Source organism: Triticum urartu, chromosome 1A (assembly GCF_056163025.1).
Source record: "Triticum urartu cultivar PI428250 chromosome 1A, HENAU_Tu73, whole genome shotgun sequence".
NCBI classification, from domain to species: domain Eukaryota; kingdom Viridiplantae; phylum Streptophyta; class Magnoliopsida; order Poales; family Poaceae; genus Triticum; species Triticum urartu.
Genome location: NC_141873.1, coordinates 267,993,269 through 268,007,512, shown reverse-complemented (window position 1 = coordinate 268,007,512; position 14,244 = coordinate 267,993,269). Strand labels below are relative to the sequence as shown.

The following is a 14,244-nucleotide window of genomic DNA, read 5'->3' as shown; positions in this document are numbered from 1 at the left end:
GAGCACCCCAAGCAACTTACCCAAAGCTGCCACCAGGGCCATAAAGAAGAAAACTTCTGAATTTGAGGATGAAGACTATGTGGCAGTTGAGGATGAGGCCACTTCCAAGATGAAAGTGGTTAAAAAGGAATATAGCATTGCTGCTGCAAATAAGCCAGGTCTAAAGACCAAGAGGCCAGCAGGAAGACAGGCAATGTCTAAAGCCAGAACCTCTACTCAAGTACCTTTGGAATCTGAACCCAAAGAGGCTGCTACAGAAGGGAAGAAAAGGAAAGAGAGGGTCAAAAAGACCATTGCCAGAGTGCTTGGGAGATCTTCAATCATGAGAGATTCTGAAGAGGAAGAGGAAGAGGATGCAGCACCAGCACCCAAAGCTCAAAACCTTATGGGAGATGCTATAAGGCTAGGGGCTGTTCCATCTAAGCTTAAGACTACTTCTAAGGCTGCTGCTCCAGCTCCAAAGCCAAAGCCAAAGAGGAGCACCAGGAACATCCCTGCTGAGGAGAAGAACAAGGCCCAGTGCCTGAATCTGAAATGGAAGAAGAAGATGATGAGTTACCTGTCTTGAGGAAGTTGAAGCCAAAAATTCCAGATCACAATGATGCTCATCTAGTAGCTGAGAACATGAAGATAAGAAAGGATTCAGGATTGAGGATATGGAGAGAGTCAGATCCATATGCCACCAGAAGGAGAACTGCTGTGGACTACATGTTCCATACCAAAGAACAGCAGGATTTCTATGAGACAGTGTTGCTTGACAAGAAGCCCATAGTGTGTGACATGAGATGGGTTGATTGGAAATTCATTGAGGAAAATAAGGATCGCTTCCCTGATGTATATGACAGCTTCAAGGCGTGTAGAGTCTATGAGTTTGTGGCTCATAAGCTCACAAAGTGGAATGGTGAGCTCATCATGCAGTTCTACTCCACATCTCATTTCTACCCAGATGGAAGGATTGTCTGGATGTCTGAAGGCACTAGGTACCAGTCAACAGTTGCAGAATGGGCTCAATTGATCAATGCCCCAGAAGAACAAGAAGATGACTTGGATGTCTATGCCAAGAAGAAGAAGGATCACAACACCATGGCACACATGTACAAAGAGATCCCAGATGCTGCTCTTGAGACACACAAGTTTGGATCTGTATATTACCTTCTATCAGGCTTGCCAACAATCAACTGGATCCTCAGGCACACTCTCTTGCCAAAGTCAGGTGATCACAAGATGATCAAAGGCCATGCAATAAACTTGCTTCACATTTTTGATGTCCCACAGAAGTTCAAAGTCATGAGCCTTATAGTTGAAACTATCAAGAGGACAGCTGTAGATCAGAAGAGGAGTTGTGGGTATGCCCCACAGATCCAGGAGCTGATCAAGTCCAAGATGGGCACTGGCACATATTTGCTGGACAAGGAGAACCTGCCCATCTACCCAAACTTCGAGGACAACACTGTGGTTATGAATGAGGATGAACCATCTTCTGTGCACATTCAAGGAAAGAGGGAGAAGGCAAAGGTTGAGAAAGCTGCAAAGATGCCAACCATGGAAGAGGCATCTCAGTATCTTCTGAAGAGCAAGCAAGATCAGCTTGGCTACTTGATTGCATCCACTCTAAGGATTGAGAAAGGGCTTGCCACCCTTACTTAAAACCAGGAGAGCCTGGAAAGGATCGTGGAGCAGAAGTTCTATGACTTGGATGTGAAGGTAACTGAGATCCAGTCTGTTGTGGAGCAACTTCAGGATGATATGCAGGAGAGGAAGGGCAAGACAACCATTGATGCATTTGCCAGAGTGCCTAGAGCGTAGAGATCTGCTGCAGTGCCTGTTCCAGACAACAGAGCCACTTCATCTGCACCAGCTACAGCTTCAGTGCCACCAGCTCCAGCACCTACACCATCAGCTCCATCTACATCGATTGAAGCCTTCGTTCTTGGAGTTATCCGGACACCACCACCTAAAGACCAAGCCTAAGAGACAATTTAGTACTATGCATTTTCTAGGAACTTTTTGGTAACTTGTTGCCAAAGGGGGAGAAAAATGTATAGATCATAGGCTTCGAGAGAGAGAGCGTTGCTTTTTATTCTCTCTTGCTTTGGTGGTTGAACTTTATTTGCTTGTTTGAGATACTTTCTGTCTGTGTGATACTTGGATGATCATGTGTGTTTGATCATATTCTACATTAATGCTTGTTGGATGACATTATCATTTTATCCCTATATGATCATTCACTTTGCTTGGTGATGAGTGCATGTATTTAATAATTATCATTTTGAGCGCTCCACCAAGATGTATGTGACATGGAATAGTAACCCATGAGCCTAACTCTCTGTGCATTTGCAGTCCAAAGCAAATCATAAACTATGCACAAATTTAGGGGGAGCTCTTGCTTTTCACATACTTCTCAAAGTGATAATGTTTTTCACTCTTATTATCATTCGTTGAAGCTTTGATCTATATGTTGTCATCAATTACCAAAAAGGGGGAGATTGAAAGTGCAACTATCCCTAGGAGGTTTTGGTAATTCCTAACAACATATAGCTCATTGAGCTAACATTATTCCAAGATTAATATTTCAGGAAAAGCTCAATGAATGGCATGGCATGGATGAGGAAAGTGGACCCCTCAAAATACTAAGGACAAAAAGATTGGCTCAAGCTCAAAGCTCAAGACTCTACATTTTATATTTTAGTGATCCAAGATCACACTGAGTCTATAGGAAAAGCCAATACTATCAAGGAGGGATGAGGTGTTGCTTGATGAGGTTCTTGCTTCATAGTGCTTAGTGATATGCTACAAAACCCTCAACTACCTTCCCACATCCACATATGACCTAAACCAAAAGTCAAACTCGGCCCACCGATTCTTTCTATCCGGCGCCACCGAGTTCAGATGTCATACCCACTGCCACAAACCCTAGGCAAATCGGTCTCGCCGATAGGGATCTCGGTCACACCGAGATGGGGTTGCAATCTCTATGTTTCCCTTCATAACGTTTCGGTCCTACCGAGATGAGCGATCGGTCCCACCGAGATTGCAATGTACACTCTCTGTTTTCCCTTCGTAACGTTTCGGTCTCACCGAGATGAGCGATCGGTCCCATCGAGTTTACCTGACCAACTCTCTAGTTAGCTTATTACCAAAATCGGTCACACTGAGTTTGTGTAATCGGTCACACCAAGATTACGTTATGCCCTAACCCTAACCATATCGGTCCTACCGAGTTGCATCTCAGTCCCACCGAAAATCCTAACGGTCACTAGGTTTGCTAAATCTGTCCGACCAAGTTTCTCAGTTCGGTCTCACCGAGATTGGTAAATTGTGTGTAACGGTTAGTTTTTGTGTGGAGGCTATATATACCCCTCCACCCACTCTTCATTCGTGGAGAGAGCCATCAGAACATACCTACACTTCCAATACACATTTTCTGAGAGAGAACCACCTACTCATGTGTTGAGGCCCAGATATTCCATTCCTACCATATGAATCTTGATCTCTAGCCTTCCCAAGTTGCTTTCCACTCAAATCTTCTTTCCACCAAATCCATATCCTGTGAGAGAGAGTTGAGTGTTGGGAGACTATCATTTGAAGCACAAGAGCAAGGAGTTCATCATCAACACACCATCTGTTACTTCTTGGAGAGTGGTGACTCCTAGATTGGCTAGGTGTCACTTGGGAGCCTCCGACAAAGATTGTGGAGTTGAACCAAGGAGTTTGTAAGGGCAAGGAGATCGCCTACTTCGTGAAGATCTACCGCTAGTGAGGCAAGTCCTTCATGGGCGATGGCCGTGATGGGATAGACAAGGTTGCTTCTTCATGGACCCTTCATGGGTGGAGCCCTCCGTGGACTCGCGCAACCGTTACCCTTCGTGGGTTGAAGTCTCCATCAACGTGGATGTATGATAGCACCTCCTATCGGAACCACGACAAAAACATCCGTGTCTCCAATTGTGTTTGAATTCTCCAAACCCTTCCCTTTACGTTCTTGCAAGTTGCATGCTTTACTTTCCGCTGCTCATAGACTCTTTGCATGCTTGCTTGAATTGTGTTAAGATTGCTTGACTTGTGCTAAGATAGCTAAAATCTACCAAATACTAAAATTGGGAAAAGGATAGATTTTTAATTGGTCAAGTAGTCTAATCACTCCCCCCCTCTAGACATACTTTCAATCCTACAACTTGTGCTTCAAAGATGAGTGATGGTCATGGGCCCAAGGTTAAAATCTTCGTGGCACCATACTTCTAAACTCAAACATAGGTGGCATCGGCCATCGCCCTCTCATAGAGAGTTAAGCCCTTTTTTCCTTGTCCTCTTTGCGGCTGAGCGATACTACCACTGCGGTTGCGATACTACCGCTTATGAGGGTTAAGCGGTACTACCGCCCTCACCAGCGGTACTGCCACTAAGGGGCGGGCGCTGGGGGTTATATCGGGGCGGGGGAGTTATTTTCTCCCCATACCCATTCGCCCCCACTCGCTCGTCTTCCTCGTCGCTCCAGCGATGCCTTGCCGCGGGAGGGCACCGGCTGGCCGCCGTTTTCCGGCCGCTTCTCTCCATTTCCTCTGGTGGAGTCGTTCTACATCTCGTCCTCCAGCCATGGATGCCGGTATTGCCTCCGTTCTCAGTTTCTCTTTGCCTAGATCTTGCATCTAGTTCTTAGGGGCAATAGGCATTGTTTTCTAGTTTTTGGCAATGAAGGGGCTTGTGGTGGATGGAGTTTGCTTCTAGGCTCTTTGCATTGATGTTTGGTAGGATAAATTTTTGAATTTGGCATCCCGGTAGTGCCAGATCTGACCACGGCAGTAGAAAACCGATGTTCCCCATTCTGAGCGGTACTACCCCTCACCTTGAGCGATACTACCGCGCGAGCGGTGCTGCCGCTCACCATATGAGGTACTGCCACACGAGCGGTACTTCCGCGGGTAGATGGCGGTACTACAGTCGGATGCCCACTTCCCATATTTTCTACCTCACCTTGATCCTCTTTGTCTCATTTGGTGGCTTATGCTCTCTTCTTTCATTTGTTTCTTCTGCTCGTGTGTTTGGTTCCAGGTGATGATCATCCTGAGCAGCAGGTCCGCCGTGTCAACCCCGAGCGTGCAACGTCAAAGTGCTACCGCACCTCAGAGCCAGCAGGTGGTTCCTCTAGTACTCAACCTCCACCAGCAGGCGCATCCTCAAGTGCTCCACCACCACCTCACCAGTCGAAGAGATCCTCCAACAAGCCAAAGGGAAAGACTGTGACTGAGATGACTTCCAAGGAGTTTTGGGCAAAGCATCGCCGGAACCCCTATGAGGAAGACCAAGATCCCACTTTGGTCAACCGCCCGTTCTGGAACCGCTTTCAGTTTGCCATCTATTTTGATGTGATCAAGGCCAAGAAGAATCTGTATGTTCATGTACGCTCCATCGACACGGATGCTATGGAGAAGGACCCTGAGTACTTTGGCAAAGCCCTTCAGATGTGTTCTCAGCTGAACATTCTCAGGATCATGCAGTTCAACAAGTATTTTGATGCAGATTTGGTGGCTCAATTCTTTGCTACCGTTCATCTTGGAACTGATGTCGACAGAACTCTGACTTGGATGACCAATGGCAAATTGCTTTCTGTCAAGTGGCAGGCCTTCATGGAGTTACTTAATGTGGAAGATCACGGGCTTGAGACTCCAGTCAGCTTCCGCCCTCACCGCAATGCTACATCCACTCACAAGCAAGCCCTTTGGCCCTACTGTACTGTGAAGGTTCACCCAGTGACTAAGAAGGAAACCTATGAGATGTCTGCCTATCCGGACATTCTTCATCGTGTCTTCCGTGAGACTCTCTTCCCTCGCATTGGGAATCTGGATATGGTCCACTCCTATCTCGTGGACATGCTTCTTTTCTGCCAGCATGACAAGGAATAAAACACTGGAGAGAGCCTGGACATTTCTCATGTGATGTGGTCTGAACTTCTCTCTGCCATTTCTGAGTGCAAGTGCCCGATATATGGTCCATTCATCATGAGGCTCATTGAGAAGGCCTGGGCACATGTCTATCCCAGAGTGATGTTGGAAACTGGAGACTTGGTTTCTCATGAGATGAAGCGTCTACGGAAGAAGGACAATTGGGGCACCCCAGTGCCTAAACCTGGGGGCCCATCTACTGCTGCCGCTGCCATGGAGACTGAGGCTGAGGCTGACAATGAGGACTATGAGCCGTCTGGGACAGAGCCCTCTTGGCGAAAGAACCTCAAGCACAAGATGAGGAAGCTCTTCTACATGGAGTCACACGGCCAGTACATGACACATGTGGCGGAGAAGAAGGCCAGGGGGCGTCACAAGGAGCTCATGCGTCAGTTGGGTGCAACCGTTGTTAGTGGTTCTGAGGGATAGATCACTAAAGAGGAGGAATGGATTCACCAATATTACCCTTGGACCGATTCAGACGCCGAGCAGTTTCCGACCAACGACGAAGATGCAGACGATCACGCTGAGATGCGATGTTCGAGATCCTCAGCTTGCCATCACCTGGAGCCATAGCATCGCTTTTTGCCCTTTTGGTGTCTCGATGCCAAAGGGGGAGAGAGTTTAGGGATTTGTGTTGTTGCCGTGTTGCGAGTGTGTCTTTGTGTCTTGTGTTTTCTCGTGTGTCTTCTCGTTGTCTTTGTTTGGTTTGGTTTGGTGCCAGTAAGTGTCAGATTTCGGGCTCCGCAAAACCCTTAAGATTCGAACACAGGGGCGTGACGAAGATCTCTCCCACTACACGTCCACCTAGCGCCTCGCTCTTCTCCTGGTGGTGGGAATGGAATGCAAGCAAGCAAACAAGTAGAGCACACAAGAGTTTACCCAGGTTCAGGCCACCTTGCGTTGTAAAACCCTACGTCCTGCTTTAGTGGATTGGCCTCACGAGGGCTCGAGTATGAACAAATACAGTGGTTTCCTGAGCTCAGGAGGTGAGCTCAAGAGGGGTGAGGAAGCGGATGTTCTTGCTCCTTTGCTATGCTATGTCCCAATGGGTTGGTCCCTCTCTATGCTAGGAACCCTAGCTACTTATATAGACGGCTAGGGTCCTCTTCCCCCGAAATGTTCAGGCGGGAAGGGAATCCCACAATGGCCATTTGAGGGGGAACACAAGGACGCTCCTATCCTAACAAAAGGTGGTCTTCGCCTGCAAAGAGGGCAGGCAGTGACGCAGTGGTGGGCTCGGCGATGACATCCTTCCTGCCGTCCTTGCAGTCTTCGGTCTTGTTGCACCAAAGGGGAAACCTTTGTCTCGCCCCTCAGGAACCTGCGCTTGCGCGATCTCCTTTGCACCGATATGGAAACTATGCCCGCTGGCACGGTTCGTCATGGCTTGCGTCACTGCCTCCTCCCGAGGCAGCCCTTGCCTTGAGATCTCCGCCCTCCCAAAGCAGCCTAGCCGAGGCCACTCTTGGGAGAGGTCTTGGTTGCCCCTCCGGAGCAGCCTAGGTGAGTCCGCTCCCTAAGGAGGTCTTGGTCATTCTGCTCGCGATGGCTGGCCCCCTCGCGAGGGTCTTGAGCAGCTGGTCGATCAGCTGGGCCCTACCGGGCCGTACCAGGAACGTGACGTGGGCCACAGACAGGCAAGTCTGGGTACCCTGGTTCCTAGTACGCCGACAGTAGCCCCCGGGCCCAAGGCGCACGCGGAGTTGGCTTCTGGGCGAAGAATAGTCGAGGACGGAGCGCCGCGGGCCCCAAGGACTGCGGGCCAGGCTGGCGCGTGACGGTTGGATGGGACGTGGCGACTCCACTCCCCACACAGCCTTGGTAACCGTGTGACTAGACGACTCCCTGGCGCAGGCGACACGGCCATCATGGCCATGACCAATCGATGGTTGGCCTTCCTCACCCTATAAATGAGGCCCGGGGGGGAGCCCCCAGGCCATCTTCAAGCCAGCGCCGCGATCTTCTCTCCTTCCTTTGTTCCCTTTCGCCCCCAAGATCTTCATGGCGCCGCTGAGGAAGTCCTCCGCCGCAGAGAGGGGCAAGGGTGTGAAGGAGCTGGTCTCGCCGCCGCTGAAGAGGGGCCGGGGGCGCCCCCGCAAGCATGCCGCCACGGACATGACAGTTCCTTGGGGAAGCGGGCGCGGCTTCTCGGGCTCCGACGGGGTCGCCGGCGAGAGACGTGGAGTCTCTCCTCTCGGTGGGGGCGGTCATGGCCGCGGTGGTCGAGGTGGCGCAGGGGGGCGACCAGCACCGATATGTCCCCCGTGCCGGTAACTCCACTCCTCCGACGCGGCCTCCGAATTCGTGATGTGGGTGGAGAAGCCCGGCAGCATGTGGCTCTGGCTTCCCCGCTGGTTCCACGCCGAACTTCTGGAAGAAGGGCCCGACGGCATTTGGCTACAGGCCGACGGGTGCTGTAGCGGAGCCTTCTGGGTGGGGGTCGAGGTCCTTGCTTCAGGCTACGTGTTCCTTGGTCATGGCTGGCAATCCTTCACCCATGCGCGCCGGCCGCGGGGAAAGTGCACCCTCCACTTCAAGTACAACAGGGTGTCTTCGCTGCTCGTCAAGGCCTTCTCGGAGGGAGGAAGGCGGCTTGGGTGTTGCCCAGAGGTGGACGACGATGAGGAGGGTGGCAACGGTGTCCTACGGAGCAGTCTCCCTCTGAAGACGAGCTCGGCCTCGGCAGGCTCAGTGGGTCCCCCCTGTGTGGCAGTAGCAGCTCGTCCAGCGGCGGCGGCTATCCTGGGCGGCCGCTCCGCCGCGCCAGGCTCACCGAGGAGGAGGGGCCCTCACGCCGCTGCTCTTCGGTGAAGCGCGGGGAGTAGGGCTCCGTATTGGTTGAGGTGCTGAATATGCCGATCCACGAGCACCGAACCCGCCTGGCCCTTGTTTTTGATTTTCTTCATTTCCTTCCTGTATTTAGTTTAAGCTGCCTCGGGTGGGCGTGTAATGAACAATGGCATGTATGCATGAAATGGAAGTCTGCTATTATTTTCGTTCTGGATGAAATTACTTAGCTTGTGCACCGTTATCGTCGTGAGACGAAGTCCTGAGGCGGGTGGCCTCCTGATGTCACGAGCCCCCAGGCGAGTCATGAGGACCGCCGGGCTCGGAGGCCCCGAGCGTAGATGAGCCCTGGTGAGTTGAGGAGGGCTTGCGCCCTTGATCTCACTTGAGAGCGCGGAGCGAGGACTAATATGCCAAGGCCTGAGCAGGCTTGGCGAAGTAAGTCATGAGGGCTGAAGAGCCTGACACCAGAGCCTGGGCAGGCTGGGCAAGGTGAGGTCGTGAGGTCACGGTAGCCGAGAGCTGAGACCGGCCGTATCCCAGCCACCACGTGCGAGGTGCGCGAGGGAGGATAAGCGGCACAGCCTGGCCCGAAGAACTGAACTTGAGAACAGTGCGAGAAAAACGAGCGAAACCAGAGCAAACTGCAATAAACTTGAAAAACTTCATAGCATGGGGTAGAGGAAGGGCTGACAGCCAAGGAAGTAGAAAAGGCTGACAGCCAAACACCAAGGCAAAAAAAGGAAAAAGGTCGCGTCCGACCCCTAGATACGTCTTCTTCCCAGCGCGGAGCTAAGGACTGCCACTGGGACGTGGGTGGGAGCCCGATCTAAGGGCCCGTAGGCAACGCACAGGTGACTCCAAGGCGTGTACAACCCCAGCTCATTATTACGTGAGAGTGTCATGAGCGGAGACCTTCACGGGCATGGAGCCTTGATTGTCTTCATGGGCACGGAGCCTTGATTATGGATAGAACCTCCTGAGGTGCTGAATGTTCCAGGAATTCTGGATGAGTATCCCATCCTGCGTCTCCAGGCGCACAGCGCCGGGCCTAGAGACACGAGCAATTCTGAACAGGCCCTCCCACATAGGTGAGAGCTTGTGTAGCCCTTCCCTGGAGAGGACGCGCCTCAGGACCAAGTCTCCAACTTCCAATGTTCTCAAGCGGACGCTGCGGCAATGATACCGCCGCAGCGCCTGCTGATATCGCGCTGCCCTGAGCGCAGCACGGCGGCGGCCCTCCTCGCCAAGCTCGAGGTCCATCCGCCAGGTGGCGTCCTGGCGTTCCTCATCGAAAGCTAAGACCCGTGGGGAGCGACTCTTGACCTCGTGAGGGAGGACCGCCTCCGCACCATAAACGAGAAAGAACGGGATTTCCCCCGTAGGTTTGGTTGCGGTGGTGCGGATTGACCACAGCACGGACTGGAGATCGTCGATCCATCCCCTGCCGCAGGCCTCGAGCTTTTTCTTGAAGCTGCGCGTCTTGAGGCCACGCAAGACCTCTGCGTTGGCGCGTTCGGCCTGCCCATTGCTCCTGGGGTGGGCCACTGAGGCGTAGCAGATCTGCGTTCCAAGGTTAGCACAATATGATCTGAAGAGATTGCTCGTGAACTGCGTATCATTATCCGTGATGATGCGGTTGGGGACGTCGAAGCGGGTTACGAGGCCCTTGATGAACCTGCCTGCCAATCCTGCGGGAATCGTGCGCACCGGCTCCACCTCGGCCCACTTGGTGAACTTGTCGACTACGACATAGAGGAAGCGGTAGCCCTCCGTCGCTCGAGGGAACGGTCCCAGGATGTCCAGCCCCCAGACCGCGAAGGGCCAGGAGAGCGGGATGGTCTGAAGATCTTGCGCTGGCTGATGGATTTGCTTGGCATGGAACTGGCATGCCTCGCAGGCTCGCACGAGCTCCGTGGCGTCGTCCAATGCCGTGGACCAGTAGAAGCCGTTGCAAAAGACCTTGCCCATGAGGGTGCGGGACGACGAATGATGGCCGCAATCCCCTCCGTGGATGTCGGCTAGCAGCTCTTGTCCTTGCCTCCTCGAGATGCATTTTAGCGAGACGCCATTAGGGCGCCTCCTGTAGAGCTCACCATCTTGGATGCAGTAGGCCGAGGCCTGCCGAGCCACGCGTTCCGCGCCTTCCTCCTTCTCCGGCAGGGTGCCGCATAGTAGGTATGCCTTGAGTTCCTCAGTCCAGCAATCTTCCTCAGGTTCGGCGGTGAGCAGCAGGCTGGCTCCGGAGGGCGGTGCACAGGGTGGTGCGCCGACCTCGGGAGCCGCTGGCAACCCCTCATGCGTGGATGCCAGCTCTGGGGTAGGTGGTGCTGTCGATGGCCTGAGCAATCACTCCTCGAAGACACCTGGTTCCTGCGGCTCTCGTCGGGAGGCCCGCTTGGCGATGTCGTCTGCTTCCTTATTCGTGCCCCTCGGCACGTGCTGCAGCTCCAGTCCTAGGAACCGCTTCTCCATCTTGCGCACCTCCTCCAGATAAGCTTCCATGTGTTCGTCCTTGGGCTTGTACTCTTTGTTAGAGAAGTTGACGAGGAGCTGCGAGTCGCCTTTGATGGTGAGATGCTTCACCCCTAGTGCGGCCGCGTCCTTGGGCCCGATGATTAGGCCCTCGTACTCTACGATGTTGTTGGAGACCTTTTCGCCACGCTGGAAGCAAAGTTGCACAACGTAGCGGAGCTTGTCGTGAGTGGGTGATACTAGCACGGCACCATCGAAATATACCACCCATCCTTCCGGAGTTTCGTTGCCCGGGGCCAGCGAGCGGTCCTCGCCAGCCCCCTGGTCTGGAGCGTTGGTCCACTCTGCCACGAAATCAGCCAGCGCTGCCCCTTGATGACCCGCGTGGTGCTGAACTCCTGCTGGAATGCCTGCAGCTCGATTTTCCACTCAGTAACCCTCCCAACGACGTTCGGGCCCCGGAGTACCTTCTCCAGGGGGTAGGCTGAGACGACCTTGATGGGATGGCCTTGAAAATAGTGGCGCAGCTTCCTGGAAGCAACGAGGAGTGCCAGCAGCAGCTTATGGGGCATGGGGTAGCGCGAGCGAGCGTCGTGGAGCACGGTGCTGACGAAGTACACGGGATGCTCCATGAGGGTTGGTGATGCGGGATCCTTAGGCGCTTCTGATGGCTCAGGAGCTTTACATAGGCCGGCAGGGTCGCCAGACGTTGTGGCCGTGTCGGCTCCGGAGGTCGTGCCGTGAGTTAGCGGAGTTCCGGAGGGCATCGGGTCTTTCCGTGAGCTCTGGCCCCTGACCCTTTCCTCTCGTGCCACTACCAACGCCGCGCTGGTGGAGTGAGGCGTAGCGGCGAGATAAAGGATCAAGGGTTCCTGAGGCCTTGGCGCCACCATAACCGGCGGGCTGGTGAGGTACTTCTTGAGATCTTGGAAGGCAGCGTCGGCCTCTGGAGTCCACTCAAAAGGCTCCTTCCTCTTCATGAGCTTGAAGAAGGGGAGGGCGCGCTCGCCGAGCTTCGAGATGAAACGCCCCAAGGACGTCACACATCCTGCAAGTTTCTGCATTTTCTCAGGGTCGTGGGCGGCTTCATTCTCTCGATGGCTTTCACCTTCTCCCGGTTGGCTTCAATGCCCTGGTGCGAGACCTGGAATCCTAGCAGCTTGCCCGAGGGGACCCCAAACACACATTTTTCCGGGTTGAGGCATAAGTTCACCTTGCGCAGGTTGGCGAACGTTTCCTCCAAGTACCCGATTAGGGTCTTGGCCTCCTTGGACTTGACCACGATGTCGTCGACGTAGGCCTCTGCGTTCCTCCCGAGCTGAGGGCTGAGGGTGATGTACATCAGCCGCTGGAAGGTGGCACCTGCGTTCCTCATCCCGAAAGGCATGCAGATGTAGCAATAGGTCCCGCATGGGGTCAGGAACGACATCTTCTCTACATCTTGTACTGCCATTTTGATCTGGTGGTAGCCCGAGAAGGCGTCGAGGAAGCAAAGCATGTCGCACTCGGCCATTGAGTCCACGATCTGGTCGATGCGAGGGAGAGGGAACGGGTCCTGAGGGAAGAACTTGTTGAGGCTCGTGAAGTCGACGCACATGCGCTCTTTGCCTCCTTTCTTCGGGATGATGACGGGGTTGGCCAACCATTCTGGGTGGCGCACCTCCCGGATAACGTCTGCTCCTTCTAGCTTTTGGACCTCCTGGACGATGAAGGCCTGCTTTTCCGGAGCCTGCCGCCGCGCCTTTTGCTTGATAGGTCGTGCGTTCGGGCACACCGTGAGGTGGTGTTCGATGACGTGCCTAGGCACCCTGACCAGGTCGGTCGCCTTCCATGCCAACACATCCTTGTTCGCCCTGAGGAAGGCCACCAACGCCTCCTCTTGCTCTGGAAGAAGGCTCGCACCAATGGTGAAAGTGGAGCTCGCGTCTCCCTCATCGACGGGTACCTGCTTGGTCTCGGCGCGATCCTGAGAGAAGAGCTGTTTCTTTTTAGCTGGAGCGGCTTCGGCGGCCTCCGGAGCCCCCTCTATGCTTGGGCGAGCCACGGTAGCGGCTCGATAAGCGTGCTCGAGGACCTGAAGAGCAGCCTTGGTGTCTCCTTTGATGGTGATGGTGCCACTACTCCCGGGCATCTTGACGATGTTGTAGCCCGGGTGAGTCGCCGCCATGAACTTGGCCAGGGCCGGGAGACCGAGGATGGCATTGTAGGGCAGGTGGATAGGCGCAACGTCAAAGTCGACAAGCTCGGTCCAGTAATTGGCGTGCGTCCCGAAGGTGACGGGGAGGCAGACCTGCCCGAGCGGGGCGGCCGAGCCTGCGACCCCCGAGAAGGGTTTGGTGCGGAGGAGCCGCCCGTAGGCCACCGGCAGACGACCAAAGGCCTCCGGAGAGAGGATGTTGAGCCCGGCGCCGCCGTCGACGAGGGTCCTTGTGACGGCCACCCCACAGATGGTGGGGGTACATACCGTGGGGAGGATGCATGTGCCGGTTGTAGCTCTGGTGCGGTCGTCGGGGCCGAAGACTATGGTGTGCCCCTGCGCGCCAAGCCCCCGCAGGGCCTCCTGCGGCCGAGCGGCGGCCCCCAGCCGTCGAAGGTGTGATTTAGCGTGACGGGTCGACACCGGCGCCTAGGATCCTCCGATGATGCAGGCGACCCCGTGGCACGGTGACGCCCCGCCGACAGCATCCAACAGCTTGCCGGGGCGAGGCACCCAAGCGTCAAGTCCCGCGGCAGGCGGCCGGTGTTAGAGCATCTCCTGGGCCGTTAGAAGCGCCACCAGCGAGGCCAGGGGAATCGGGAGTGGTGTAACGGGCCGCTCCCCAGTGGGCGGGCCGGCGATGGGGTCGTCGATGTGGGGGACGAAGCGCCCGTGAGCAGCGCGGTCCGTCGACGCCGCCCAGGCAACGGGAACGGCCCCAGCCTCCGCGCGGATGAAGCAGGCAGGTTTCGCCATGGCGTCGTAGGGTAGAAGAGGGGAGGCGAGGTCGTCGGAGAGGCGAGATCTTGACACACCCCCTACCTGGCACGCCAAATGTCGGAT

General features: G+C 54.5%; 1 protein-coding gene across 1 annotated transcript; it reads right to left on the bottom strand.

Annotated features, from left to right (window-relative positions):
* Positions 1–11,078: 11,078 nt before the first annotated feature.
* Positions 11,079–11,836, bottom strand: LOC147990822 (uncharacterized). Its single transcript, XM_087538410.1, has 2 exons — positions 11,495–11,836; positions 11,079–11,393 (listed from the first exon to the last, which is right to left on the bottom strand). The coding sequence occupies exons 1-2, from the start codon at positions 11,834–11,836 to the stop codon at positions 11,079–11,081; spliced, it is 657 nt and encodes a 218-aa protein (XP_087394536.1).
* Between the last annotated feature and the right edge of the window lie 2,408 nt (positions 11,837–14,244).